The sequence below is a fragment of the Sorex araneus genome, chromosome 2, assembly GCF_027595985.1.
Source record: "Sorex araneus isolate mSorAra2 chromosome 2, mSorAra2.pri, whole genome shotgun sequence".
NCBI classification, from domain to species: domain Eukaryota; kingdom Metazoa; phylum Chordata; class Mammalia; order Eulipotyphla; family Soricidae; genus Sorex; species Sorex araneus.
The window spans coordinates 246902939-246921396 of record NC_073303.1 but is presented as its reverse complement, the minus strand read 5'-3'; the positions used below and the strand labels follow the sequence as shown (position 1 = coordinate 246921396).

The 18458-nt window shown below is 41.1% G+C and overlaps 2 protein-coding genes across 2 annotated transcripts; both read right to left on the bottom strand.

The window, feature by feature from the left end:
- Positions 1-611: 611 nt before the first annotated feature.
- Positions 612-1559, bottom strand: LOC101555139 (olfactory receptor 7A17-like). Its single transcript, XM_012934163.2, has one exon. It carries the CDS (start codon positions 1557-1559, stop codon positions 612-614), a length of 948 nt encoding a protein of 315 aa, XP_012789617.2.
- A 6765-nt stretch (positions 1560-8324) lies between these two features.
- Positions 8325-9263, bottom strand: LOC101554866 (olfactory receptor 7A10-like). Its single transcript, XM_004615050.2, has one exon. The coding sequence runs from the start codon at positions 9261-9263 to the stop codon at positions 8325-8327; it is 939 nt and encodes a 312-aa protein (XP_004615107.2).
- Between the last annotated feature and the right edge of the window lie 9195 nt (positions 9264-18458).

Genomic DNA, 18458 nt, shown 5'->3' with positions numbered 1-18458 from the left:
ATTTTTAAAAAGTGAAAGTGATCTCAAATGTCTTCTATTATAAACTTTATAAATAAAATGGGTCATCAATTTTGCATGTACACTCTGGAGTCATTCAACAAACAATTCCTTAGGAAAACAAAAGAAAAATATCTTGTATGAGATGATTTAACAGATCTATTCTAAAAGAGTTCTTGTTTCTGGGGGCTGGAGAGATAGTACACTGGGCAGGCGGCTTGCATTGCATGCAACCCACCTGGGTTTCATTCTCAGCACCCCAAAAGTTCTCTGAACACTTCCAGGAGTAATGCCTGAGCAGAGAGACAGGAGTCACTTCTGATCATCTCTGGGTGTGGCTGGAAAAACAAAAAAAAAGAATAAATAAAATCCCTATATTCTCATTAAATCCACATGGACTTACAAATACTCAGTTCTGAGTTGTAAATGATTTAGAAATGTTGACCAACAACAAAGGGAAAACTATCCAGGGAAACAATGATTTACTAGGAAAATTATATACAGTGGCTAGAGCTGAGGTGAAAGAAATGAAAACCCAGGAAGACTTTCACTTCCAAAGTATAATCATCCCAGTCTCTTCTCTAACAAGTTGGCAATAATGGTCCTTTTCATTTCTAAGACAATTGCCCTTTTGCTGTTCCCTTCAACAAAAATGCTTTCAGGGCCCTCTTGATGTCTTTATTTCTTAGACTGTAGATGAAGGGGTTCAGCATGGGTGAGACCACCGTGTACATCACGGAGGCTGTTGAACTGGACTCTGAGCTGTGGGCACCAGCAGAGCTCAGGTACACAGCCAAAAGAGTGCAATAAAATAAGGAGACCACTGCAATATGTGACACACATGTAGAAAACGCCTTATACTTCCCTTGAACTGTTGATATTCGACTTATGGAAGAAGCAATCTTAGAGTAAGAGTAAAGGATTCCTATCAGAGGACCACAAACCAGCAGAACTGCTGAAAAATACATCCCCACGTTATTAAGGAAGGTGTCTGAGCAGGCAAGTTGGACCAACAACTTCAATTCACAGAAGAAGTTGGGGATTTCTAAGTCTTCGCAGAAGGACAATCGCAAAACCAGAAAGCTGTGGAACAAGGATGTCAGGCTACACGTGATCCAGGATGCCAGGACCAGCAGCCCACAGAGACGGGGGTTCATGATAGCTGTGTAGTTCAGGGGGTGGCAGATGGCCACAAAGCGGTCATAGGCCATCACAGTGAGAAGAAGATCATCTACTCCGCCAAAGATCATGACAAAACACATCTGAGTGATGCAGCCTCCATAGGTTATAGCTTTACACTCCTGCTTTATGTTCACCAGCATCTTGGGGATGGTGGTGGAGGTGAAGCAGATGTCCGCAAAGGACAGGTTGGACAGAAAGAAGTACATGGGCGTGTGGAGGTGGGGGTCTGAGCTGACAGCCAGGATGATGAGCAGGTTCCCAAAGATAGTGATCAGGTACATGGAGAGAAAAATCGCAAATATGAGGAACTGCAGATCTGATTTCTCTGAAAATCCCAGGAGAATAAATTCTGAAACGTGTGAATCATTTTCTGGTTTCATGTTATGGGGAGGAGGGTTCTCTAGGAAGGAAGGAAATAAGCACATAGATCTGCATTACTTATTTGAAATGCAACCACTTATGTTGGCATGCCAGAAATTCATTCAAATATTTTATGTGTTTATCTCTTTCTCTTTTTACAATCTCTCCTGGCACCACCTGAATTATTTTCCTATTGTGATTCTCCCCTCTCCTCCACATTGGAGTCATGCATTCTGCTTGTCTTATATGAAATTCTGTATGTATTGAATGAATATAAATTGAGCACTCTACATGGTTCTGATAATATCTAAGGAACAAGTCTAGGGTGCAGGAAAACCAAAGTCTTCAAATTTCACCAATGAAGAGTAAAGACACAGGAAGAGAATAAAACATCAGAATATTCGAGAGACTAGGGTTGGTGTGAAGAGATGGAAATACGAGAGAAAGAAACAGTGAATAACCTGAGTTTTTATCAATACCTGCAAACAGATGACTTTTAGAAAAAGTTTGGGTAGAAAGGGCTGTAGGGACAGGTTATTATGTGGGGACGTGTGTGTTTGCTAAAGTGACTGCCCAGTCAAATGCTCTGAGGAAAGCATTAAGGAAATTCAGTCAAAACAATTGAAGTCTGTGTTGGAAGTTGAAGAAGAAAGGGGGAGAGATGGGTATAGATTCAGATGTAAGAAATATGCCTGCCGCACTGAAGTCTCACAATCTGTTCCTCCAACCTCCATCCCTCTGTACTGTCTTAACGTTGTTGCAAGGTGATCTATGAATCCATACAGATTCCATCTTCATCTTTCTCCCAATGGGGCTTGGCTCCTGTTTTGTTGTGAGGGTGAAACCGATGCCATGACAGGCTGCAGCTAGCATTAAGTCTCAACTAGGCATCAGTTTCTGTTTCCCCAAAGCAGGACTTGCAGTTTCTGGTAGACTTCCAGTTGAATAATTTGCCCAGATAAGGAACTGGGCAGTTGGGTCTGGCCAGTCGTGAGAGGGTCACTGTACCTTCCTTACAAACTGTTATTAGCTACTGTCTAATTGCTGACCACTGTTGTAATAGGGCTGATGCTAAAAATAGACCAGTATATAAATTACTTCTTAACTCCAAACCCTATAAAAACTGCTTGTGGTTTGGAGGCGGGGTCCCTGTCAAGACTCCACTGCGTTGGATGAAACTTGGACCCTAGCTGAAGCTAGCGCTGGCTCGGGCTAGTAATAAAGTTCCTTTGCTTTTGCCATTATCGTGTGTGGAACTGGGTCTCTCTGAGACTGGGGATCCGAAACTCGGGCACAACATGTGAGTCACCTTGAACATCTCAGGACAGGTCCACCTGCCCTAGAGACTTCTCTCCCTCCACAGAACAGACTCATACCACAGATGCAAACACCTACAAGGACAAATGCACTGGATGGAGACCAACACAAACTCAACCCAAAAATGCTAATTAAACTGAAACATTAGGTCTCCATGTATATAGACTTCCTACCGTATGTCAAGAAGGATATTAAGTTAGTTTTTTTTAAAAAGTGGGTTTTGGTGTGATCTGCAGTGAGGATGATGTCATGTGTGTGATTCCCAGGGGTCCTACCTCCAGGGGTATGCGTCCTCACACCATCTCAGTCATCACCTTAGAAAGGGCCTTGAGACACAGCCATGGTCTCAATGGCAGCAGATGGTGCAGAAAAAAAAAAAGGGCTGGAAAGATAATACAGTGGAGAGATCACTTACCTTGCATGCAGCCAACCTGGGTTTGATCCTAGGCATCCCGTATGGCCCCCTGAGCACCACTAAGTATGGTTCCTGAGTGCAGAGCCAAGAGTAACACCTGAGCATCGCCAGGTGTGGCCCCAAAACAAAAACAAAAACAAAAACAGGCCACACTGGCAAAGAAAACTAGAGAATGGGGGACATCCATTCTATGCTTGAAATTTCCTCCCAAAGTCATCTGTGAACATATTCTGCAGAATTTTTTTTCTGGAGTTTACAGTACTAAAGTGCGTGAAGGATATATGTGCATATAAGAGCAGACAGAACAGAACTGTGAATAATACTCAGGTTTATTGAGTCTACGGGCAGGAGAGCTCGTACAGTGATTAAGGTGATAGCTTTGCACAGAGGCCAGCCCAGTTCATTCTTTAGCATCTCATGATCCAGGAGTGACTTCCAAGCACAGATCTATGTAAAGCCCCTGAGGACCACTGGGTATAGGCCAAAAAATAAAGAATGAAGAAATGAGAAATATTAAGAAATGAGAAATAGAGGGCCAGAGAGAGTCAGGGCCAGAGAGAGGGCCAGGGGTCAAGGCACTTACCTTGCATGTGGTACTAGTCTGTCTTCCAAGTGCACCTGGGGGCACCCTTGAGTGAGGTGTCATCCCACAGGATGTGACCCAACCTCCTCCCCCAAAATGAAAGGAAAAATATATTGAACACCCATCAGCCTAGGAACAATTTAAAGAACTGTCCGAGTGACGAGGTTATAAGTTAAATTGATAGTGGAAGGGCCAGGAAGATAGGACAAGAAGTAAGGTGCTTGCCTTGAATGTGGTCAAACTGGGTTCGATCCCAGGTACCACACACACGCATGGTTCTCTGATCCACACCAGGAATGATCTCTCAGTGCAGAGCCACGACTAAGCCCTGGGCATCACCAGGAGTGTCCCCAAGCCCAAAACTAAGTGAAGAAATTAATAGAAGAAAAGATAGCTTCTTCTGGTTTTCTTTTCTGGCAGAAAAGAAAAATATTACAAGGCTTCAAAAGATTAGGAAAAAAACAGAAACAGCTATTCATATATCCAAAATGATGTTTTGATTTTGGGGATGTTTAGCCCAGCAGTATTGATATTTGAGTCAGATCTTTGTGTGCAGTGAAATCTGACTTGTGCACGTGAAGGTGTCCAGAGAATCCAGTGAGACAACCAGAAGTGTCTCTAGATGTTCCTTAAATCACCACCATTTAAAAATGTAATAGTCATGATCATCTCAACTCACTTAATCAAGAGAAAAGTTTGAAGTCACACCAAAATATCCAGAATTTTTTACAGCATTAAAATAGACGCATTCATTTATTAGGCCAATGAGCCAACATGCCATCTCCTTCCCATGAACTAAGAAGAATTAGGGAGGATAACTCCATGGCTTGGAAGCCGGCTTCACATGCTGGGGGAAAAGGCAGCTAGGATAGAGAAGGAACCACTAAGTAAGTGATGCTTGGAGGGCTGGCTCGGTATGGGAGATGCGTACTAAAAGTAGACTATGGACCAAACATAATGGCCGCTTACTACCTGTATTGCAAACCCTAAGACCCAAAAGGAGAGAGAGAGTAAAAGGGAATGTGCCTGCCAGAGGCAAGGTGGGGGGAAGGGAGGGATGGAGAGGCGGTAGCAGGAGGGATACTGGGAACATCAGTGTTGGAGAATGGACACTGGCGGAGGATGGGTACTCGGTCATTGTATGACTGAAATATAATCATAAAAGTTTGTAAGTCTGTAACTGTGTCTCACGGTGATTCATTAGAAAAAAAGAAAATTATATTTTAAAATGAAAAAAATAAACAAATAAACAGACAAAAGCAAAACAATTAAAGGAGAATTGGGCCTCAGGTAAGCGTGGGAGCTTGGTCTACACTCTGCAGGATCAGGTGGGTGGTGGAACTCACCTGGATTGAAATTCGGAGAGGGAGGTCTCCAGCTAGAAGCGTGAAGTGTTACTGAGATGGTCGATGAGGAAGAGTAGAAATTTTCCCCCACAAGACAGAAGGAATAAAGAGTTAGCGCCCCAGCCAGGATCCGAAACACAAACCACAAAACAAACAAAATGCCCCTTCTGGGTCCAGGTTTCACAGATGAGACATAGGAGACTCAGCTATTTTACAGTTCCCAGATTGGCTCATTATGACACTTTCACCTCTTGTTCTTCCTCCAATCTCTGAACACAGGTTTCCCTGTGGAAAATTGCCTGGACAGAAAGGGAATTTTTCCTAATGAGCCTCTGTTCCCAGGACATTAGAACTCAGGTGAATCTATTTCTACATAAACTACTTCACATCCGGATCTCTAAACCAATTATCTGATTTGCAACTGATTAAAAGTTTTCTCCAAAGCTGAGTGGCCTGAGTTGGTTCTTTTGTCTCTTCAGAGCACTGAGTTGGAGGAGGGATGCCAACCTCCATCACCATGAAATTGTTTTTCTCTACAACTAGGGATGAACTGGGCATTTTGATCATGAATCTGGACTTCATAACACCTTCTCTGGGAAACTTAAAATTGTGATACTCATAATGGAAATTAAAAGTATAATTTAGTGCCTACCATCAAGTGTTTAAGATGGATAAAAATGTTTGAATTGTTTTATGTAGCATAATCTGCACTTCTCATTATAGACATTATCTGACTCATTTTTTTAATAGGGGCCTGTTCTGTGAGAAATTCCATATATAATTCTGTTCTCCAATGCCAACATGCAGCTTTGGAGTGTCCCATGTTAAGTCCCACCAAGCAAAAGGACTTGATTTCAAATCTGATGAGATGCCCCTCATTCTCAAATTCAGGGGTCATTGCTGGGGGTCCTCAGGGGCAATAGATGGTACTAAGGGTCAAGCATCAAACTAGGTTTTCCTACATGAAAGAGAAATGACTTAACCCCTTATGCGCTCTCTTTCTAATCCCAGTAAAATCATGTTTGAAGGGTTAAGCTGAATCACATTCACACTCTGAGATTCTCTAACAGAAAAAGAGTCTGAGTAGCTCCAAATGATTTTAAATACTGTAGCATTGCACTGTCATCTTGTTATTCATCGATTTACTCGAGCAGGCAGCAGTAACGTCTCCATTGTGAGGCTTGTTGTTTCTGTTTTTGGCATATCAAATGTGCCACACGTAGCTTGCCATGATCTGCTATGCGGGCGGGATACTCTCAGTAGCTTGCCGGGCTCTATGAGAGGGATGGAGGAATCGAACCAGTGTCGGCTGCATGCAAGGCAAATGTCCTACCCGCTGTGCTATCACTCCAGTCCAATTTTAAACACTATTTCACTTAATCTGAGACTTTAAGTTTTAAAAAATTACCCAGTATTTTAAATCACCATGACTCAATAAAACTGGAAAAAATAATTTAAATTTATTAAAGGAATAAATTTTAAAATATGTCAACTTTGTTAGTCCTGAAGTATCGATATTATTTTCTCTTTGGAGAAGAGGGGGCCCTGGTGATATTTTGAGAGAAAAGCTAGTTCTGGGCACCAGAGATTTAATAGAGTGATAAGGTGTTTGTTTTTGCATGCATTCGACTTGGATTTGATCTCCAGCATCACATATACTCCCCCAAGCTCTGCCAGGAGTGACCTCTGAGTGCGAAGCCCAGAGTAAGCCTTGTGTACGGGTTTTCCCAGAAATGCCAAAAAATATTTCTTACAATATATGCCACTTGAGGAAATACTCTTGAATTACACATATATTGTTTTCTGAGCATGTCCAAATTCTGATTTATGGTAGAAAATGAATAAAGCAGAATTACAAGAATATTTTTTTCAGGGGAGATACTAAAAAGTTTAATGTTGTGACTCACATCAACTGAATAAAGAAGTTGAGAGCAAAGAAGCAAAAATTTCAGGATATAGCAAGAAAAACCAAGGTCTACTTCCAGTGATTGATCAAATAATGTGTAGGACTCTAGGGTTTCGTTTCTGCAGTCCTGGGAACTTTGTAATTCTTGGGACAACTGCTGTTTTGGTTTGGGGCCACACCCTGCAATGCCCAGGGGTAACTCCTGACTCTGCACTCAGGAATCACTCCTCGTGGTGCTAAGGAGACCATATGGGGTACCAGGGAACAAACCAGAGTTGGCCACATGCAAGCAAGAACCCTCCTCACTGTACTATTGCTTCCTTTGCTATGTTATCTTTTTTTTCTTATCTCTTTCACAAAGGTTATCCTTAAATCTCCTATAATGTTCTTATTCCTCAAGCTATATATGAAGAGACTCAGCATGAAGGTGACCATAGTATATATCACTAAGGCTGTTAATTTTTATTATGAGCTGTGAATAGCAGAGAAAGCTAAGGAATACTCCAAAGCTTGTATAATGAAATAAGAGGACAAGGAAGAGGAGAGATGCACAGAGGGAAAATTCTTTATAGTTGCCGAGCTGAAGAAAATCCATGTATGAAGGAAATTATTTTAGAGTAACAGTAAAGGATGCCAGCTAGGGGAACCACCAGACATCAAGACAACTGTAATATACATTAGCACCTGATTAAGGAAGGTGCCCAAATGGGTAATTTGAACCAACTTATAGAGCTCACAGGAAGAAAAGGGGAGATTACCACATCTGTACAAAAGGACATATATAATGATAAAATTATTCTATAACATCAAAAGTATCTTGTTAGGCATCCAGAAATTTCCAATTACTAAGAATCTCTGAATAAAAATGAATTTGGGAATGCAGAAAAATGAAATGAGAAAAATGCTTGATGGTAGGACCTGCACAAAATTCAACCAGGTGAAGAATTAGGTAAAGTGTACCATTGCTTCGTTTGTTATGTTATCTTTTTTTTTTAATCTCTTTCACAAAGGTTATCCTTAAATCTCCTGTAAGGTCCTTATGGTGATTAGAGATGAGATGAGGTCAAAGAAGTGGAAATTCAGAAAATAAATATGAAAGCAAATTCTATCTGTCCAACATTAGACAGATCATCACAATTTTACTCAAACACTCTGACTTCATATGTCCATTAACCATTATGTCCATTAATAACGTCCATATCTTTCCTCCTAGGGCAATCAACATTTTGTAGTCCCCACCATAAGGAACGTTCCCAAAGCCCTCTTGATGTCTTTGTTCCTGAGGCTGTAGATGAAGGGGTTCAGCATGGGGGTGACCACCGTGTACATCACCGAGGCGATGGCACTGGAGTGAGAACTGTGGGAAGTGGCAGAGCTCAAGTAGATGCTAAGGCACGTACAATAGAATAAGGAGACCACGGAGAGGTGGGATGTACAGGTGGAAAACGCTTTATACCTGCCCTGAGCTGATGCGATTCGATGTACAGAGGAAAATATCTTAGAGTAAGAGTAAAGGATCCCCAGCAGGGAACTACCGCCCAGGAGAAGAGACGCGAAGTACATCGCCACATTATTATATAAGTTGTCGGAGCAGGCAAGTTGCAGCAACTGTTTGAGATCACAGAAGAAGTTGGGGATTTCCAAGTCTGTGCAGAAGGACAATCGCAGCATCATTAAGCTGTGTAGCAGTGAATTCAGGTTGCTTAGGATCCAAGACCCCAGAACCATCTGCACACAGAGCCGGGGGTTCATGGTGGTTATGTAATGCAGGGGGTGGCAGATGGCCACAAAGCGATCATAGGCCATTGCGGTTAAGAGCAAGGCATCCAAAGTTGTAAAGTCTGCAAAAAAATACATCTGGGTGATGCAGCCTGCATAGGTGATGGCTTTGCTCTGCGTCTGGATGTTCACCAGCACCTTGGGGACGGTGGTGGAGGTGAAGCAGATGTCCACGAAGGACAGGTTGGACAGGAAGAAGTACATGGGCGTGTGGAGGTGGGGGTCGAAGCTGACGGCCAGGATGATGAGCAGGTTCCCCAGCACAGTGGTCAGGTACATCGAAAGAAAAATCACAAATAGGAGCGGCTGCGTTTCTGGCTCTGCTGAGAACTCACGAAGAATAAATTCCAAAGCTTGTGAATTGTTTTTTCTTTCCATGCAGTTGATTTGACTTGCAGGATAGCAAGGGAGGGAAATGATTATTTGCCAAATGCCCATGTACCTTAAGTATAAAAATGCTGTTTTATTTTGCAGTGATATTAGTATTGATATTTTTCTATATGTGTTGGCTTCCCATGGCACCTATGACACATAATTCTTTCGTTACCTTTGTCATACATTCTACAGTTTTATCAGGGAGGAGAATTAGGCTACACTTGGCAGTGCTCAGGGCTGACTCCTGGCTCTGTGCTCAGCGTGACCTAGACTGAACTAGGACTGGCTGCTTATGAGCCACGTGCCTTAACTGCTGTTCTATCTCTTCAGACTTTCATCCTATAATTTTAATGAGAAATTCCTTGTGTATTTCATGAATATATTTAGTACTAAATTTAGTTAAGGAACATCTAGGTAATGAATCTGGGATTTGAGAAAAGTCTCCAGAATTCTCTAATGAAGAAAGAACCTGAAAGCAAATAAATTAATTTCAGATACAGTGGGTAGGGCATTTGCCTTGCACAAGACCAACCCGGGATCGATTTCTCCATCCCTCTCGGAGAGCCCGGCAAGCTACCAAGAGTATCCTGCCCACACGGCAGAACCTGGCAAGCTACCTATGGCGTATTCGATATGTCAAAAACAGTAACAAGTCTCACAATGGAGACATTACTGGTACCCACTCGAGCAAATCAATGAACAATGGGATGACAGTGATATAGTGATACAGTTGGAATTAAAATTAGAAATCAGATATAAAGAAAGAGAGAACTGAACTTTCTATATTTGAGAAGCACAGGGATATCATGGACTGGAGCGATAGCACAGCATGTAGGGCATTTGTCTTGCATGTGACCTACCTGGGTTCAATTCCTCCGTCCCTTTCAGAGAGCCCAGCAAGCTACCGAGAGTATCCTGCCCACACAGAAGAGCCTGGCAAGCTACCTGTGGCATATTTAATAGGCCAAAAACACTAACAACAAGTCTCACAATGAAGACGTTACTGGTGCCCACTTGAGGGAATCAATGAACAATGGGACTACAGTGCTACACATACATCATGCATTCTATGTCTCCTTTATTAACCTTATTGCAAAAATGATCCATAATTTGTAAGGCATCCCTCAGTAATTCAAATCGAGTTCAGGACACTGTATTGTAAGTGTCACCTAAGAACATAAGAATACTTCAACCCCTTTTCAGAGGACTAACCCCACCATCACAAACACATGCAAAGAGAGAGAGAGAGAGAGAGAGAGAGAGAGAGACATACACAATGCCTGGCTATGGTGGGGGTGGGTTTGGTCATTTTCATCTCTTTTATTCTCAACTGTATGCATTATTGAAAATGGGGGGAAATAGCTCAAGTTAGACAGGTGAACAACATTTCTCCCATTTTATGGAAAATTGGCTCCTTATTTTATCTCATATTTTATTGACTTCTAGGTTCATTGATTATTATTGGTTCAAGATATCATGGGATTTCAAGGGCTAAGTGTATATATATAAATCCAGACCTGAATGTAGATACACAGCTCTTCCAGCACGAAAATTCCTATTCTATTGCACCATAAAATCAACCTCTGCGTTCACTCCTACAATGCCCATCACCATTCCCTAGTAATCACTGTAGTGACAGACAGGTGTATGTATCAGTTTTGTTGTTTTGCCAATTAGGTTGCTTTAATATTCATAACCTGCATAAGAGTGAAACTGCCTGAAATAAAATTGAACTTCTGAAGTGCTTCTTGAATTATTTATCTTATTATTTGCTCTGTTTGGAGTGGTTATATAGGTCATATAGAAAACATTTTTAAATTCTGCTCTATGAGTTGGACTGGAGCAATAGCACTGCGGGTAGGGCGTTTGCCTTGCATGTGGCCTACCCAAGTTTGATTCCTCCGTCCCTCTTGGAGACCCCAGCAAGCTGCTGAGAGTATCCCGCTCGCACTGCAGTGCCTGGCAAGCTATCTGTGGTGTATTTGATATGCCAAAAACAGTAACAACAAGTCTCACCATGGAGACGTTACTGGTGCCCGCTCGAGAAAATCCATAAACAACGGGATGACAGTACTACAGTGCTACAGTTCTATGCATTAAGGGGGAAAGGGACAATTTAAAATTAGGTAACGGGGGAAGAGAGCTAGTGAACTCATATCATCACTGACAGACCTGGAGGAAAATGTGTCTTCATTGGTTGCATTCCAACTCTAATTATATTTCCCTGATGCCCGATAAAAATAATGAGAGAAAAAAATAAACATCTTCAAAGACAAAAATCATTGATATGCCTATGATATCCAAAGTCTTGCACATTGTACACCCGAAAAAAATGAGTCATGAGATAAAATAACTCTTTATACTATGAAATACAGAGTTCAACAGTTGGTTACTTTCAAGATCAAGTGGAAGACTTTTTTACCCTGAGTCTAATCCACAGATAATTAACCAATGAGTAATTATATGTTCCCAGCAATAATAAAGCCACCTCCTTCCTCCCTTTTCCCTGCTTTGCTTGGACCATGGTTTGAACTCTTTGTGTGCAAGTCCAATGGGTAAGCTCTAGTCTCCATCCTGAACTTCATCTAAGACCCCATGGCCTCGCCAGATCAGGATCTATTCAATTTGCCAAAATTGAATACTTTTTTTTTCACTACTTTTCATGTGAATACCTTCATACTTTTCACTACTTTTCATAGTGAATACCTGATAGAATTCTGTGATTCGGTGATTTCACTGCCTCGTCGTAACAATAAAACGCATGACTCAAAACAGCAGGCTTAATATAACTCAAAATTTTGTCTTCTTTTTCACTGTTGCTGTGCTACAACATAATATGAGTATAAGTGCTCACCTATAGGAAAAAAATAAAATATATGAGACACATGAAATAAAAGCATATGAAATGTAATAAAATGAGATGAACTCGGGATAAAGAGTGTATGTCAAAATGAGTAGTTTCATGCAAGTCTCATAAATGTGATTGGGTGGAGAATCAAACATTGACACAAAAGAGTTTATAAGAAGCAATTATTCTCTGAAGTCAACATGAATTAATGAATTCATACTCAGAGGTCCGGACATTAAATAATAAATTATCTGTAGAGTCTTCTGGTCCTTAGGAGATGTTCACTTCTTATTGATATACTAAATTGATATACTATTGATATACTTACTGTTATACTAACATTATGTCTCAGTATATATAAACATTTACTATATCGCAAGTTGTATTCCAATCAAGCTGAAAATGGACTGAGCTGTAAAATGGCACCTGGTCTAAATAATTTTCTGTGAAAAATAATAACCAATATATTTCATATGAACTTCTAATTTATACAGATATGATCTTTATGTCAAACAAAACAGAAACTCAGACTTAAGAAGACACATGTACACTTTTAATTTTTTAAATTATGCTTAAATTTCCTCAAAATGTCAACATAGCAGTAAGAAATTATTTGAATTTTTTATTTTATTTTCAATAAGAAGTCAGTGATTTACAAACATATGACAACAGACCAATAAAAATGATAATTATCTACCTCACATTCATTGATCATAAGTAGGCTTTTTTTTTAGATAGAACAAAACTAAATATCTTTTACAATCTCCAGCCTCAGAAAAATTTAAGAACTCTCTGATGGTGTTGGAACTTTGGAGCTTGTAGCAAACTGAACAGTCTAATTTTCTGGCAGAAAATTCAAGTATCACAATAGAAAAAAGAAATCAGAAGAAGGTATAAATGTTATATAATTGTTAACTTAAGTTTGTAAGGAAAATACTCTGACATTCCAGTTGAGTTACTTTTCTGCAGTTGGGTCTGCCATGGATTTATATTTGGTAGGATGTTTATTTTATTTTATTTTATTTTATTTTATTTTATTTTATTTTATTTGGGGTGTGATTGGACCAGACCTGGAGGTTTTCAGGGCTTAATCCTGACTCAGTACTCAGGGATCAGTCCTGGTGGGCTCAGGAGACCACGTGGGGTGCCAGGGATTGAATCCAGGTTGGCTGCTTGCATGGTAAGTGTCCTACCCACTGTACTATCTTTCCAACCCTTGATAGGATATTTAGAGCATCCTTGGCCATTGATTCCCAGAAATGACTTGACATTGCACATGCAATCTGATTGTCGTGATTACACCAAGACCATAACGCTATGGTCTCAATACATCTTCTAGTAGTGGTATGGCTTTCTGTTGGATATCATTGGTTTGTCCTGCTCTCCTTGCCACTAGGATCTTAGGTATATCAGTCATGCCCATCAAAGTGCTCCTGAGTCACTCCCATTCCTTTGTTTATCTGTAACCACTTCTACCAGTTTATCTGCTCTTCCTCTAATCAAACTCTGTTAATTTGTAAGGTCAGACCTTGCTAGGACAGTGTACTTGTATTGTAAGTCAATATTGTCTTTCTCCTCTCTTATGTCTTTTGTATAGTTTACTTTAAAACAATATCCTTTCTGTGTGAACAAAGAAAGACATTTATTAATATGCTGTGGTAACATGGGATTTAGTTGGCTTCAAATATTATTCATTCCTGAGCATCTGCTTTCTTGACTTAAGCCTCAGCTGCCCTTACTTCCTAGCATCCCCAAAAGTAGGGGGACGGGATGGACCCATGGCAAGCGGTGAGTTATGTGCTACCCTGGCATCGAGATGGGTCGGGCCAAAGCGCCTAATGCTTAACTATATGTTAATAGCTTGGTCATGGACATGTCATGTCATGCTCCAAAAGCAACGACGAGACTAGGACCCTGCTAGGGCTAGGAAAGACTAATCTGGCCTGAGCACTGTAGTCTGAGATCCAGGTGATCCCAGGAGAGCAATTCTATAAGCGTAATGCATCTCTTGCTATGTCCATACAAAATGATTTATAATATGAATACTTATATGTTAGCTGGACAAAGAGAGGGGAAACACACCCATGGAATTCCGCTCTTGAGTGGGTGTCCTGCTGAAAGAGATTTTGTCCTAGTGAAAGCATCCCCTGAGGGATAGAACTTTACCCCCTATTGATTGAAACCACACCTATGTGTAAGCCCTGGCCCCTGATGCAGGGGGATTAAAGGTGGCTGTGAGAGGGGACTGGGGGGAGTGCTGGCGAGTTCCAGGGCAGATACAGAGGAGAAGGAGAAAGAAGTAGGATGGGGGAGGAAGAAGCAGGAGGAGAATCAGAGGAGAATGGAGATGAGAATGGAATAAACTGCCATTGACACCAACCATCTTGGCTCCATCCGTTCCCTCGCCCGCACTCTTCTTTTCTTTTTTTGTGTATTACACAGCTTTCATAATAAAGAAGATAAAATTTCATCAAAAGTATGAGTAGCTAATCATAGTGACATAGATTTTTAGTGATATAGATTTTAGCCACATTCACTGTTTCATCAAGTTGGGTCGGAGCCATAATACATCAGGTAGGGCGTTTGGCCTTGCATGGGGCCAGCCTGAGTTCTAATCCCCAGCATATGGTCCACCAAGCACTGCCAGGAGTAACCCCTGAGCATTGCTGGGTGTGACCCAAAAAGCAAAAACCAACCAACCAAACAGACAAAAACCTAAACCATTCATTCATCAAGTGGCCAATGCAGCCATCTCCTGCCTTGGGGGTAAGTTGAATTGGCCCTCAGTGACCTCAGAGCCAGTAATGTTCTTTGACTCTCTAAGAGATCAGCTAAAGCCATTGAACTCACCCGGTTAGAGGAAGCTCAAGGCAGAGCCTTGAAGTTTGCCTTGGATCTGTGATGGGAGAGATTTGAGAACTTTCCCCAAAGAGGAAAGCACTCGAGAACAAAGGACAAAGAATAAGTCTCTGAAAAAGTATTAGGACGCCACACTTATGAACGAGAAGCAAAAGAAAGTTCCCATGAGCCCAGGTGGATACACAATAAGACACAGAAGAATCAGAACTATTTACAGATCCCTCTACTGCTCATTAGGCACTTCTGTCTGCTTCAGCCAGTCTCTAAGCACGGAATTCCCCTTTGGAAAACTTCTCTAGACAGACAGAAATATTTCCTAATGATTCCTCTTCCCAAGACGTTAGGGAAAAAAAATCTTCTGTATGAACTGCCTACATTCCAGGTCAATAAACCAACTACCACTTTATCTCCATCTGAGTTAAAAGCTTTCTCCATATCTAAAATGGACATTCTGGGTGGGAATGGATAATGGTGGTAGTATTCGTGTTGAAATATTGAATGTGATCAATTAATGTGAACAATCTTATGAAAATAAAATTTTTTTAAATTATTAAATAAAAATAAAATGGACTTCCTGTCAGGATTAGGTCCTTCGTCTCTTCAAAAAAATGAAGAGAAGTTCTCCAAATAGCTTCTATGAAGCCAACATTAATTTGACTTTAAAAAAAAATCTACAGAGACATCACAAACAAAGGAAAGTTATGAATTAATATTCCTGATTAACAAAAATCCAACCAAATATTAGCAAAGAGTTCAATAATGTTTTTACAGAAACTTACAATATTACCAAGTGGGGTTGATTTAAGGGATGCTAGGATGGTGCAATATAGGCAAGTCAGTCAAGGTAATTGCCACATTAACATTATCAAAAAAGGAAATATTAAAAATAGAAAATTATATCAGTAGATGCAGAAGTTTTTATAAGGCCCAATAGTATTTTTTATGATTATAACTCTCATAACAGAGCAGTAGAGCGTTTGCCTTGCATGCAGCTGGGTTCGATTCCTCCGCCCCTCTCAGAGAGCCCGGCAATCTACTGAGAGTATCTCCATGTATGGCAGAGCCTGGCAAGCTACCCATGGCGTATTCCACATGCCAAAACAATAAAAACAAGTCTCAAAATAGAGATGTTACTGGTGCCCGATCGAGCAAATCTATGAGCAATGGGATGACAGTGACAGTGATAATTCTCAACAAAAGGATACAATTAATGTGATCAACACACTCCATAGTTTAAAAACATAACCATTGGGGCGGGAGCAATAGCACAGTGGGTAAGGTGTTTGCCTTGTATGCGGCTGACCCAGGTTTGATTCCCAGCATCCCATACGGTCCCCTGAGCATTGCCAGGGGTAATTCCTGAGTGCAGAGCCAGGAGTGACCCCTGTGCATTGCCGGGTGTGACCCAAAAAAAGAAAAAAGAAAGAAAGAAAAACATAACCGTAAAGAGATGAAAATTTTTCCTCAAAGAGGAAAGGAGGAGGTAGGCTCTAAAACCATTATTACTCAATGAAGAATCTGGTGTTCTAACCACAACAATTAGGTAAGAAAAGAAATAAGAGCTAGTCTAGTCACATTAGAAATGCAGTAAAACAGTAACTATATATTTCTCGGGGTCCTGGCCAGTGGACCCCGGCAAACTGGAGTATGATTCCCCAAAGTCATCAGACTTATTCCCTAAAGGGGAGGGGGTGGGGAGGGGAGAAGCCTCTGCCCCGGCCGCTGCACACCTCGCGATTCCAGCCTCTGCTGAGAAAGAAAGCCACAGAGGCGGGGAGTCTGGTGGTCAAGCAGTTCTCCGTTTATTGGACCTTACACAGGGGTATTTATGCATGCAATCAGGGGTATTCCACACCTACAGCATGTTTACCACGTCGGGCTCAGTACAGATGTCAGTTAATGATTTACATATCCTGCTCTTAGGGTCTAGTTATCAGTACGGGTAGGTGGTCACTGTTATGTCCCTCGTCCTCAACCAGAGTGTCTAAGTGTGGGGAGTGCTGGAGCAAGCCCCTGGGCCTTTGTAAACAGGGCGGCTCTTGCTTCCAGGGACAGGGGACTTGATCAAAGTCTCGGGCGTCCTGCTGAGACCTCAACATACATTGATGAATAATGATAATCCTAGAAAACCTTAAAGATGCCACCAAAAAAACATATTGGTAATGCATCAAAGCAGAAAAAATTGCAGGGTACAGAGTCAATGCAAATAAATATATATTTCTGTATGTTGAAAATCAGAGAATGAAATAAAAATAAATCCAATTTATAATTGTACAGAAAAATCAAATACCCAGCAATCAGCTTGACAAGAATGGAAAGACTGGTAGATCAAAAAGAGTGAGTCAAAACTAAGGAAATAGAAAAAGACACAAAAAATGGAAAAATATCCCATGGCCATGTCCTAAAAAATAATTTATTGTATTAGATTCCTCCATCCCTCTCAGAGAGGCCAGCAAGCTACCGAGAGTATTCTGCCCACACCGCAGAGCCTGGCAAGCTCCCCATGGTGTATTCGATATGACAAAAACAGTAACAAGTCTCACAATGGAGATGTTACTGGTGCCCGTTCGAGCAAATCGATGGACAATGGTACAACAGTGCTACAGTGCTATTATATAGGTACAACTTAATCCTTTCCAGAATCTCACTAGCATTTTTCAAGGATATAAAACTAGAGTTTATGGAACCACAACCCCCAATAGCCAAAACAATCATTGTATCACTGTATCACCGTCATCCCGTTGCTCATGGATTTGCTCGAGCAGGCACCAGTAACACCTCCATTGTGAGACTTTGTTGTTACTGGGTTTTTTTTGGCATATGGAATATGCCACCGGTAGCTTGCCAGGCTCTGCTGTGCGGGCAATTGAAAAGAAAGGGTATAAGGGGCATTGATGTCCCTGACTTTATACTATAAAATGATAGTAATCAAAACAATATAGCATTGGAGTAAAATTGAGAGCACTGAGATAAAGCTTGCATACAGAAAGTTAACTAACAACAACGAAGCTATGGGTATGTGGCAGAGGAGGAAAAGCCTGTTCAACAAACCTTGTTGGGAAGACTGATTTGTTACGGGTAAAAGGGGAGCACATTGCATGATTATCTCACACCTCACACCCATGCACAAAGGCTGACTCAAAATAGATTAAAGGCTTAGATGTAAGCTTGAACCCATAAAATGTATCAAAGAGGAGCTGGAGTGATAGCACAGCTGGTAAGCGTTTGCCTTGCACGCGGCCTACCTGGGTTCAATTCCCAGCATCCCATATGGTCCCCCAAGCACCACCAGTAGTAATTCCTGAGTGCAGAGCCAGGAGTAACCCCTGTGCATTGCCAGGTGTGACCCAAAAAGTAAAAAAAAAAATAGTATCAAAGAAAAGATAAATATTTCTCAAGGAGACTCAGTGCTGTCTTTAACTCATTTGCAAGAATAACAAGACAAAATAAATGGGATTACATCAAACAAAAATACTTCGGCACTGCCTAAA